The 13,046-nt window shown below is 37.8% G+C and overlaps 1 protein-coding gene across 1 annotated transcript in view; it reads right to left on the bottom strand.

Annotated features, from left to right (window-relative positions):
• The window catches only part of LOC150101111 (putative 3',5'-cyclic phosphodiesterase pde-5), a 250,271-nt gene that overhangs the window by 50,371 nt on the left and 186,854 nt on the right, over positions 1-13,046 (bottom strand). The window contains exons 23-24 of the mRNA XM_090401842.1: positions 6,131-6,286; positions 306-356 (exon numbers count right to left, since the gene is read on the bottom strand). Coding sequence (XP_090257968.1) covers positions 306-356; positions 6,131-6,286 — 207 coding nt within the window. The remainder of the gene's footprint in view (positions 1-305; positions 357-6,130; positions 6,287-13,046) is intronic.

The raw sequence follows: 13,046 nt of genomic DNA, 5'->3' as shown, positions 1-13,046 counted from the left end.
GCACAATTATGTACGGTAATTTGTTGAACTTATTTTTAACTGTGAACGTTGAGACTTCACTTCTTTAATGATACACGAAGTTTGAACTTTTGCATAATTTACGTTACTTTGAAAATTATATAGCTAGTGTAGGCGATTATTATGCTTGTCCACAAATTTCACTTCCACAACTCGGAAATCACGTAGGATGTATCAAACGTAATATTAATTGCTCACTCCAATAATGGCTGCATAGGCATGTTTTTATTAAAAAACGAGTTTTTTATTTAAAAAAATAACAAAAGAAAATAGAATATTAAACTTACTTGTTTGTATTCATTTGATGACAAATTCTTTAAAATATTGTGTCCATTTTGCTGCAAAAAATTAAACAAATAATAAATAAAATAATCAGAACTTATGTACACTGCTACCAATAATTGTCTGGACACCTCTGTTATTCGAAGTTATGGAACATTCCAAGTTTGTTAATAACATCAAAATCGATGTATAGATAGTAATGAGCAATATTTCATCGTAGCAGTTTGCCATACAGGTGGTATGGCAACACAATGTGAACTTAGTGATTGCGAGAAAGGTGTCATCGTCGGCTGCCACATTGGTGGCATGTTCACACGACCCATTGCCGCTCAACTGGAGCATCCAAAATGAATGGTTGACAATGTGATAAACAAATGGAGACCTTCTGGCATCACCAGTGCAGAGGAAAACTCCCAGTGCGGCTGCCAAAAATGACTGATAGTGACAGGAGGGTGTTAAAACGGGTGGCACGCAAAAACCGGCTACAATTGGCACAAACCATTCGTGATGTGTTCCTGAACGCCAGTAACACCAAGGTGAGCATTAATACTGTACGAAAAGAAAACTCCGTTTACTGGATTTCCACAGAAGAGCAGTGCACACAAGCTGAACATCCCAACAACGAAGAAGGTGATGCGTCTGGCCTTGTGCAAAGATCTGGACAATTGGCCACTGGAAAGCGATACTCTGGAGCGATGAATCAAGATTCACCTGTTTCCTGTCTGATGGCAGGTTGTGGAGGCAGCCTAATGAACGCTTGTTACCACTGTGTTGTACCTACAGTAAAGTTTGGTGTTGGAGGAGTAATGGTGTGGGTTGCATTCAACTGGTTTAGAGTGGGACCACTGGTCGTTTTCTGGGGTTTCATGAAGGCAGCTCAGTACCTTGGTATTCTGGCTAACCAAGTGCTGCCTACACTTGGAGTTTTTATGGAATAGACCTGTGTTACTATCGAGACGACATTGTCGTCTCATGCCACAAAGCTGCAGCTGTTATGGATGGTATGAAGAGATGGGTGTTAAACAACTGTCCTGGCCTGCACAGAGTCCTGACCTCAACCCCATCGAACATCTGTGAGATGAACTGGAGTGGCGAGTGAGGTCCAGAGCAGCACGTCCTCGATCTGTGGCTGAACTCAGTACTACTTTGATGGAGGAATGGAGACAAATTTCATCTTATGTCTGCCGAGCATTGGTGGAAAGCCTCCCTCAAAGGGTGCAGGAAGTGATCAAAGCTAGGAGGTGATACCAACAGGCAAACCCGATATTAGGATTTGCCTGCTGGTATCAATTGTAAATTTTGCTGAAGTGTCCTGACAATTATTGTTAGTAGTGTATATATAATTTATTTATTAATTTCATCATTCTCATGACATATCATTAATGATTTGATAACGTTGATCTCAACGCTTGTTCAGATAACTTGATCTAGGTAAACATTAACTAAAAATATACCTCTGTTAGTAAAAATTACAAATATTGTGAAGTAGTTAAATATTTTCCATCACATCGCACATAAAAACAGAATATAAAAAAGCATACTACAAATAACGTAAAACATAATCGTTTAGAACATTACTATATATACCGAGATCCTAATGCTAATAAGAACAGAGGAATCTATAAAGATCATGAAGTGGCGATTCCTTCTCTTATCCATAGGAAAGAGAAGGAATTGGCTACCACTTCTGGGAGGTAAAAAGTAACACTTTAAATTATCGCTGACTTTCATAAGAAAAACTAAAAATCTACTTTAGAAATGTAATCTCATAAATTGCACCACTAAATCTCATTCAAGTCGGGCCGCTTTCCTTTCTGAGACCAGAGATTAATGATTCCTACAAATGAAGTGAAAATGTAACTAAAATGATTTAGAATTAAGGATGGTATTTTATTTTGAAATTTATTCAGGAAAAGAGATTTGTAGTTTGCGCTTAGTAGCTTGTTTTAATCAGCGAGTTAACTACGTACCAGAATCGGCTCATATATCTAAGTGCTCTAAAGGTGGAAATACTTAATTCAAATAAGAATACCAAACTTAAGGTCTACAAAAATGACTAAGATTAAGTGATATACCAAGAATTACTATTTTTTAAATTTAATATTTCTCGTTAACAGATAGCTAGTATATATATAGCGTATTCTTAGCAAAAGTGATAGAGATGAGCTAGTGTTACTTTTGATAAAACTAAAAATCTACTTTAGAAATGTAATCTCATAAATTGCGCGACTAAATCCCATTCAGATAATCAGGAAGTTTCTGTTTCATATGCAGTATATGTTGTTAGAATTATTTAGAGACACCTCTTCTTTCTTAAATGCAGCATGCCGCTGACATGGCAGCAAGACAAGAATGCCTGCTAAAATGAATGTAGTTGTACTATACTGGATTTGCTATTTTGTCACTATGTTATATATGTTAACTGTGTATATTCTCATGCCGATTTGCTGAAAAACCTGAGCTTCCGAGAGGAAGCATCTTGCCACTTCTGTATAAGACCAGCTAATTCACTTTCACTTCAAAAGTCTTTTATGAAAGTTCTTGTTTTCCGAGATATTCGAACTTAGGTCCTTGCGACATCCAACATTCTTCCGACTGCGCTACTCAGGCGTAAATCACTGGAAAATAGTATTGGTTAACAGTTATCCGATTTCCGGCAAGTTGTTATCACAAGCTGCCGTATTAATTGTCAGTCAGTTCTTGCTATTGCGACACAATGACTGTGGCTGAAGTACTCGTAACGAGAATATAAAAATGGGATAGTAGAAAATAAATTAAAAAGTAGTCAGGCATATCACATAAACTGACGGAAATAAGGGTGCTAAAATGATTGTTTATTTCTCCTGTCATGCTTAAATGAATTCACTTCGCAAAGGGTTAAGGACATGCATAACAGTAGGAGGTTTGTTCTAGAGTATTTAATACTAAACTCCATTAGCCTCGTATTCCATGGAAGAACTGTTACATAGAAGCCAGACATCGTTCTCAAGCAATGCTCGAATTCGATTCGTGATGTGTGCAGAGCTCACCATGATGGAACGTGGAACATTGGAAACCTCTGGACAGTTACATGTATCATATTAACATGCCTGTTTTGATATAAAAACAACCAGAGAACATTGTTTACCAGAATTTGTGGCCCATCGGTTAAAAGTGATTATATATTGAAGATACTCTCACTGGTTTGAATTACGACGGTTCGTCGTAGTGCCCGAAAAAATTAACACCAAATGTTATATGGGCATTCAAAACTCCCAGATTGTGCGAAGGTTTAAAAAAAACGGGAGTTCAAATGCGAAACTGCCCATTACAGAGGAGAAAGACAAAGCACTTTTGAGTTAGAATGCTGTTCGAGGGTGAGAACATTGCTTCATTGAGTGAATTAATTGCTATTTTAATGGAGAATTAGTTAAAAGTCTACGTAGAAGAGTGTCTGATCTGTGTACTTGCAGCCAGAGGCGTGCAAACGGTGTATTTAAGTTTGTGAAAGGAAATGTTTGTGAATCACTAAGCTGTCTAATTTTTAAAACACTTTAATAAAAAAAATGTGTTTAATCCTAGTGTATTATGTTCTGCTATGATTTATAAAGAGCTGGCACTGGATGGAAACAAGCAAACTGTCCTATGAACGCATGCATCCGCAGTCATAATAAAGGATACTTGGCCCAGTCACCTCCAATAGCGAATGACTATAGTAGCGAACAAATTAATCTAAACACTCACATTTTAAAGAAAAATTTTAATTTCGCAAGAAAATAAATAAAAATTAAACTCCAACTTTACCTAATGATTTATTTGGGATCTGCTCCTCTGTTCCTAATAAGTTCATTAATTTGTTTAGGCGCGTGGACTCTGAACACATTTTTCTTATTTCTGCATCTCGAAACCATACTTTTATAATGGATTCTTTGTATCACTATTTAATTTTCCAAGTCTCTTTTCATTATGGACGATAACAAATTTTTTATTGGGTTAATGTAGGAGAGTTACCGGACCACTTGAAGCAATTGGATTTTGAGGAACTTTTGGAGTTTGTCTTTCTGGATCTGTGAGACCACTCTTTTCTCCAGTATTTTTATATATTGGTCACTTTTCATCATACCGTCGACAGGCACAAGTGATCCAGGACCGTCATGTGTAAAACAACCCAGAACATTTTTTTAGAACACTGAGTGTTTTGGAGCTTGTTGAAAGTGGGCGGGAGAAGTCTTCTCAGCCGCTGATTTGCGAACATAGGTTACTCGCTCTATTTGGACAAAGAAATGGCTCTCATCTGAGAATGATTTTCTTCCACTTCTCAACAGAGAAATATATAGCCCACCGGAGCCTCTTTTTCTGCATAGCTTTCGTCAACAGTTGTTTCTTTTTTGGTCTGTGGGCAGTTCTTTCTGCTTTCAACAATCTTCGACAGACTGTCATGTCAGAAACATTAATCCCACTAGCTGCCAAGTCTCTATTTAACTCGACACCAGACAATCTTGGATTCCTTTTGCTTTTCCTAACTAGTAAACGATCTTGAGTGAGTGTAGTTTTCCTTTTTCGCCCAAATTTTCCCTTTCCGTCAGGAGAAAAGGTACCTGTCTCTCTAAATCTCTTTAAAATCGCATTACCAGTATCCAAACCAACACCACACTCATTGGCAATTTATCTTTTAGTCAAGGATATGTGCTGAGAAAGAGTAAATATTTCTGAACGCTTTCTTGGAGATGTATCCGTTTTATAGCTACACAAAAGTTGACATTCGTAGGAATGTCAGCTTATTTACACTATTAAAAACACTCAACACTATTGATAAACATCGTACAGACAGTTAAAACATGCAGTACTCAATCAAAATAGTGAACTAAAACCAAAACCGAAAATAATAAAACTAAACCAAAAACAAAATTATTGTGAACTAAAACGAAATCAAAACTAAAAACTTGATAAAAATTCGGCTTCTTCGGATTAATTTGTTCGCTACTGTGTAATTTACTTGAGCTAGAAACAAAAATAACACACGCGAAACCTTTGAGAGAAAGAAAGAAAAAGATTGGGTGAAGCAAACCTGTTAAAACTTTTGCTGCTCCCCCGTGAATGTGAGGATAACTCAGAAACATGCAAACGATTGAAGAAATATTTAACACTGAAAGCAGTTTGAAACTGCAAATAACACTGTAAATAGGCATGAAATACATTAAAATAAACGCGCACTTATAAGTAATTAAACAACATTTATAACTCAATGCATACGATATATTAAGATGAAATATAACGTGTGCTTCCCAGTTTGTTTTGTGGGAGTAGAATCTTTTATCCAAGACCGATTGACTCAGCTTCAGTAAGGAAGTCCACATAAATATTTTTCGCTTCCTGGTCGGGATTCGGACCCAGATTTCTTTCCAGTCGAAGGGAAATCCTCATTGACTGCGAATACGGAGCTGCACGACAAGAAAAAATGCAGTACGGTAGTCTTATTAGGCAAATTGGACTTGCAGATGAGCAGTATGAGTTCAATTATATTATCATATAAATGCGCAAAGCAGCTTCTGATGAAGTATTTGATTTATTAGAATTTTATTAACGTATATTTTCGTTAGATTTATTAATTCTTTTCTTATATCACCATATAATAAGATAATTTATTTGATGGCACAGAATGTATGTACATATAATACTGTACATACAACCATAGATTCTACTTTTCACTGCCATGCGTACTGCCAGAAAAAAATAACGAAATGAAGGATATTTTAGTACTATGCATCTGCAGCGAGAACTGATTAATTAAAAAAGAATGAAAATGTGAAGAAAGTGTAATAATCCTTGAATATTGAAATGAACGGATTACCTGTAATATAGACACAGTCTGGTTGAAATGGTGATGTTCTAGTGTAGATGTGGAATAGATTGCTGCCAGCGGAGAAGCAGAGTTCACAAGAAACTGGTTGTTTTTACCTCGATGATCCAAATCGTGACACAGAGTTGCAACATAGAGGGACAGCTCCTAGAAAAATATTTAAAAAATTCCATATCACGCTATTAGTGTGCTCGTGAACAGCGAAACAAATAAGGTGGTGCGCTTTCTTTCTTCGTCATTATTTATCATTATTTCAATTGTCAATCAATACATTAATCCGTTTATAGTGGAAACAGTATGAATTACTATTTACAAAGTTCTTACTGCATGCTAAAGTGAACGCAATGCGACAGAAATGTGTTTGAAGACCTTTGTATGCTGTGAGGGGAAAAACAGATTTTGAAATTGCTTTCACCTCTAAAGAAAAGCAACTCCAAAACCACAACCTGAGATCAACTAACTCAGTGCTGGAGATTTACAAAAGTCAGTAGTAAGCGAGCTATATACGCAGTATCCACCAGCGTATACTGGCGAAACTGATAGTTAACACGAGATTATGTTCTCTCCCTTGCATTAAATAGGTTGACTTGGTATTTTCATTCTTCCTTTTATTTTCTTTCTCATCCCATTTGTATTATTATTTTTTTATGTACACAAATAATTCCAGTGTGCTCAGCAATACTAATTATCTAGAAAAATAGCTTGTTTTTTTATATAGATAATTAGTTTTCAGGGTGGTTAGGCTTTCTTGATGATCATGATACCTTTATGTCAGTAATCAAATATAATAGCAGATATTAATAATTATCAATACTGATTAACAATTCTACGTTGGTTTATAATAAGACAAATTTAAGGATAAAAATAATTAAATATAGATGTGTTTAAAAAAATTAATGACTAGAGGCCGAGAGATATCAAAATTAAAAAAAAAATACTATTTATTATTTTAGCGTACAACTAGTTTCGTCTTCTTAGAAGACAAGTTTTACATTGGGTGCATAACATGGAAAGAGAAATACATAAAAATATATTTTTTAGATTATTAAGCGAGCAGAATTAAGAACGTGATTAGATAGTACACTAGCTCTAATTCTGCCATATGTAATATCCCTCGCATCTTCTTTCATACGCTCCTCAGTGGATTTCTCTGTCTGACCAAAATCGGGCACTTTGCAGTTACACCAAAGACTATAGGCTGTCATGTTTCGTTTTAAGTGTACCGAGTAAGGAACGGAGTTTGGAAAGAGAAGTAAAAGAAGTGTGAATTTTAAATTTCGTGAGAATTTTAACTAAATTTGGTGAAACGGAGCTGATATACGGTAGAGATATAAAGCCTTTTACATCAGTACTATTTTCAGTACGGTGAGCATGTGGATTAAAAGGTAGCTTACGAACTGTCTGTTTGGGATAGCGTTTTTCTGAATGGTGTAGGACGAAACTGTAGTTCTTTGGTGATCTTGTCTTCTTCACTGAGGAGAGAGAGCACGTTTACCCAAAGTAGAAATGAAGCCAAACTTCCTGGGCAGATAATGAGTGATTGTGCATGAATCTGTTGGTATGTGTGGGTTTTAATAGAGATATTTAGTTTTTCTGACACATGAGTAAGTTTTACATCCAAGAACTGGAGAGAACCATTAACTTCCAATTCCGAGGCAAATTGTATTCTTGTTGATTGTTCAGAAACTCCTGTAAAGAATCTGGTCCATGACTCCAAATTAAGAAAACATCTTGAATATATCTTTTCCATAATCTTGGCTTAAATGAGAAGGAATTTATTACTTTTTCCTCAAAGTTTTCTAAATATAAATTTGCTAATATAGAAGATAATGGGTTGCCAATGACCAAGCCCAATTTCTATTTGTAAATAGTATTTTTAAAAAATAAAATAACCAGAATTTACATAATGGGTCAAGAGCGGCATAACTTTTTTTGATAACTTATCTTTTAAAAGAATTAAAATCTCTTCTGTAGACACATTAGTGAAGAGGGAAATAGCATCGATATTTGCCATAATTTCATTGTTTTGAAGATTCATGCCTTTAACAATCGAAGCAAAGTGTTCCGAATTCTTGATAAAGGTGGTGGACGAGCCTGTTACACTTTTTAAAACCTATAACCTATCTCAGGCGTGGCAACTTCATTCTATACGAGGACCAATATATGATGAGTGGTAGCGTCGCGGGCCATACACTTTTAGACAGAACTTAAATAAAAATAAACTCTGCATTTTTTCAAGGCAGTAGTTATATATATTGAATTACTATATTTGTTAAATCATTTTACTACTGGAAGAACAATAAAAAATACTTGATTGATTTAAATATAAGTTGTTAAATTAAATTTAATTACATATTTCTGGTTTTTTACATAATACAACTTAATGAGAACACTGTGGGCGTTCATGTGCGGCAACAAGTTTATCAAAGTCGATTTTCAACGATGATGACGATATTCGTAACAAATCCTGAAAGTGGTCATCAGTCAGTCGGCTTCTTTGTGACATTGTTGACGAATTGTTTCCGTCATTAGAAATAATGAATATAACTAGTATATCAATCAGAAATCTGCGGTCGAAACTAATAGCTAAATTGATACATACATACATTTTCAAGGCCCACCTTTCCTAATTGGGTTGTGGGGGCAACAGCTGCAAGAGGAACTTCCAATGGTCACGATCATCTGCCACCAAGCTCAGGTGTTCTGGTGGGATTCCCAAACGTGTCCACCCAAGGTTTTGGATATAATCTATCCAGCGAGTCCTTGGCCTTCCACGTGGCCTCCGACCCTCTGGCTTGGCAAAGAGGGCCTGCTGATGGAGCCTCTCTTGTGTCATTCTGACCAGGTGCCCGTACCAACGTAACTGTGATCTCTCAACACGGAGAAACAGCGGTTTAGTATTGAGGGTTTCCCGAATTGCAGAGCTTCTGACTCTGTTGAATTTTGTCAGCCCCGCAACTCCTCGAAGGAACCTCATTTCAGCCGCTTGGATTCGTGTCCGCATTCTTTCGGTCATTACCCAACTCTCATGACCATAGATGAGGATGGGGACATAGACTGTATTGAAGACTTTGCCTTCTGGCTTAACTCCAGCTTCAATACTACCGAACGGCCAAGCTCTCGCAATATTGAGCTTGCTAAGCCAATTCGAGTATCTAGCTGTACGTCCCATTTTCTATCATTTGTGAATATGGACCCAAGATATTTAAACTTCTCCACCTGCCTCATTGGGACTCCACTTACATGTAGAGTGTACTGGGATGGTTGTCTTGCGACCACAAATGTTTCAGTTTTGGCCACACTGATCTTCATTCCGGCGTCTGCACAAACAACTACAAACCTATCCAGGGTCCGCTGGAGGTCATCTGTGGAAGAGCTAAGCAGAACTAGGTCATCTGCAAAAAGCAGACGTCCAATGCTACATCTGCCTTGGCTGTGCCTATCAATCCAGTCTATAAATATTATGAAAAGGAGGGGTGACAGAACACACCCTTGGTGGAGGCCAACGGAGACTGTGAAAGGTTCAGACTTTGTGCTGTTTACTCTGACACAAAACTCTGAGCATTCATACAGGGACTTGATAGAAGCTAATAGTTGGCCATCCACTCCATACTCCTGTACTACTTGATAAAGCTTATCCCGAGGAACCCGGTCATATACCTTCTCCAAGACCACAAAACATATGTAGACATTCTTGGCATATTCCCAAGAATTCTCAAAGACTTGCCTTAAAGTGAAGATTTGGTCAGTTGTGCTTCTACCATGACGAAAGCCACATTGTTCTTCCTGGAACTTTGACTCAACTATGCTCCTGCACCGTTTTTCCAAGCACCTAGCATACACTTTCCCAGGCAGGCTGAGCAGAGAGATGCCACGATAGTTACTGCAATCCTTCTAGTCTCGCTTCTTGAAGACTGGTATTATTATGCCTGTCTGCCATTGCTTTGGTGCTCGCCCAGATATCTAAGCAGCCTGACACACTCGAGTAAGCCAGAGAACACCGTCTCGATTTAAGGCTTAGCATTTCGGGCCGAATTTCATCATCGCCAGCAGCCTTTCCCGATTTTAGCGATTTTATTACTAAATGGCCCTCTTCTGCTGTGAGACTAGTCATTTCCCCGATCTGCACCTCTTGGATGTCCACAATTGCTGGGCTACCCGGGTTAAGAAGGCTCTCAAAGTATTCCTTTCATCTGTGGAGGATATCCTTCTCCGTTGTTAAAAGGAGAAGGATATCCTCCTTCTCCTTTTAACAACGAGAAGGATAAGGATATCCTCCTTCTCCTTCAGAGGCCTTAATTGCCCTTGATGTGCGCGATTTCCTCCCTCGAAGGCGGCGGATGGTCTTCCAGAATACTTCGTTTGCATTTGCACAGGATGAGTCTAATCTTTCTCCAAAGGATTCCCAAGCCTTCTGCTTTGCTGTCTTTACTGCCTCAGCAGCAGCTTTTCCTGCCTCAGCATACGACAAATGCATCTCAGATGACCTGACCCTAACATGTTAGGTAGGACTCCTTTTTTGCCTGGACAGTTTTTTTGGACTTCTTTGTTCCACCAAGGTGTCCTTTTTTCACTGCCCGTTGCCACCCCGAGCCGCTTTCTGCCACAGCATGAGGGTGCAGAGGCAGTAACAGCTGTTCTGAACAGCTTCCGTTCCTCCTCAACATCTGCAGTATGCTTGGGAATCTCTTTGAACCTGGAGGAAATGTCATCTGCAAAATTCTTCCTCACAGCCTCATTTTCCAGTGCCTCCCATTTCACGCGGTATAGCTGCTTAGGCCTACCAGCGTTGATGGTAGCATCTGGTTTCTGAAGCCGTAGAGTGCACACAACAAGGTGGTGGTCAGTTGACAGTTCTGCCCTTCTTCTCATACGAACGTCCAACACTGAGGAAAATAGGTCTGATGAGACTAAAGAAGTCAATAAGTATCCCTGTACTAGGCATACTTATGGACTTCTCGGTGCTGGAAGAAGGTATTCATTATGGACAAGCTGTTAGTACAGCAGAAGTCCAATAATTTTAACCCATTCGCATTAAGGTCAGGGGCGCCGTTCCTCCCAACCACACCCCTCCTAAATTGATAATACATATAATTTAATATAGTTTTTATCCTGCCGTGGGCCGCACAAAATCACGTTACGATCCGCATGCAGCCCGCGGGCCTGCTGTTGGCTAACTATGGCCTATCACTCTTCAGCTATTCAGGTTTGGCATACACGAGATCATGTCTGCGTGAACGTGAGCAACAATGCTATGACATCCAGAACGGTTTCAGATGCCAGCAATATGTATTTTGGTATCTCTTGGCTTCTAGTCATTATTTTTTTTTAATCATGTCAATATAGCCGAGTAAATCTGTTGTATCAAATATATATAATGGGTGGTCATATTTTCTGACATTGTTGTTGGGAAAGGTAGCGATCTTCCATCATTCCAAAGCAGCATAAATAGTCAGTGTTCGTTTGGAAGAACAATTAAGATACTCATCAGTCATTTCAACATCTGTGGTATTTGTCTTTTTGGAGCACTAGCAAAACAACTATGAAACTTTCTCAAGAAGAAGAAGAATGGCGATTGTAGATTATTGATACACAAAAAAAAAAAAGAAAGAAAGAAAGAGAGGCCGTATATAAACTATACATCTCGATGCTAATAAAAAATATCCTGAAATATGGATGCCAAATTTAGACTAATGTAAATTAAAGGAAAGACGTGATCTTGATAAATCATATTTTTTCTTTGTTTTTCTGCACAACAGAAATGGCAAGATTTTCATAAAGCCGCATAATAATAATTATTATTATTGAGCCCCTCAGTAGAATCCAGGACTAGTCGTTTAGGCCCATTCTACATGGAATACTTTTAGTTTATTGCTTACCATCTAAAATACATACTAACAACTTTCAGAGATGGATAAGCCGAATATCTCACATAATGTTTGTTACACATCTTAAACTCATTCACTGATATTCACCATTTGTACAATACTGCATGATTATAAGCTCTTTTGGATGAAATTCATCTTATGAATGAACTGAGAGGCAAGAGCAGAATTTCTTTAAGTACTACTGCTAAATTGTGGAGTTCCTAATGTGATCATAGTAAAGGAAGCTCTAGCATTTGCAGTAACCCACCAGTCTTCATCTATTTGTTTCTTGCCTATGAGCTCGAAGTATTTCATTACCATTATGCCCTCCGAGTTCTGATTGCTATAAATACGCAAGCTATGTTGATAATTGAATTGGATTCACAGCTGCATTGGGAATCAAATGTTATAATTATTATTATTATTATTATTACGGGACCCCTCCAGGGAGTCCAAAGACTCATCGAGGGAGGGCACCTGCTCTACAACTGTCTCCACTTACTACAACGAACCTCAACTACACCAAGCGCCATCTACCGCCCACCACTACCCTTGTATTTTCATAGACAATCACAAACATCCATGCCCACAGCGGGATTCGAGCCCCCAGCCCTTTGGTTGGAGAGCGGATACGCTAACCACTCGGCCAACCAGGCATGCTAAATATGGTTCAACTTATTAGTTCTTGATCCTATTAAACTGAATATTAAATTTGGTTCTGATTCCAGATTGGTGCAGGTAGCTTTTTTTTTTTTTTTTTTAGATATCATTGTCTGTTAGAAACTGTTGTATTTGTACAGTAAGCGTGATGACAATTGAATGAAAAATTTTAAGTTTATTAGTGCTTCTTTTCTATACGGAAAGTTCGTCAATCTCTCTTTTCGTTTTCATTTTTTCATGGTTCTTTTTGATACCGTAAGTGAAAGTGTGGGAAATTAACATGCTGTGAAGCTTGATGATGCGAAAGCCAAACAAATTAATGAAAACCACTCTATAAACCTCGTGATCACTTGTTCGACTAAATTAATTGTTTCAATTTA

Source organism: Typopeltis vanoorti, chromosome 12, assembly GCF_054136105.1.
Source record: "Typopeltis vanoorti isolate ZY-2024b chromosome 12, IOZ_Tvanoo_1.0, whole genome shotgun sequence".
Classification (NCBI taxonomy): domain Eukaryota; kingdom Metazoa; phylum Arthropoda; class Arachnida; order Uropygi; family Thelyphonidae; genus Typopeltis; species Typopeltis vanoorti.
This window is presented reverse-complemented; position numbering and strand designations above follow the sequence as displayed.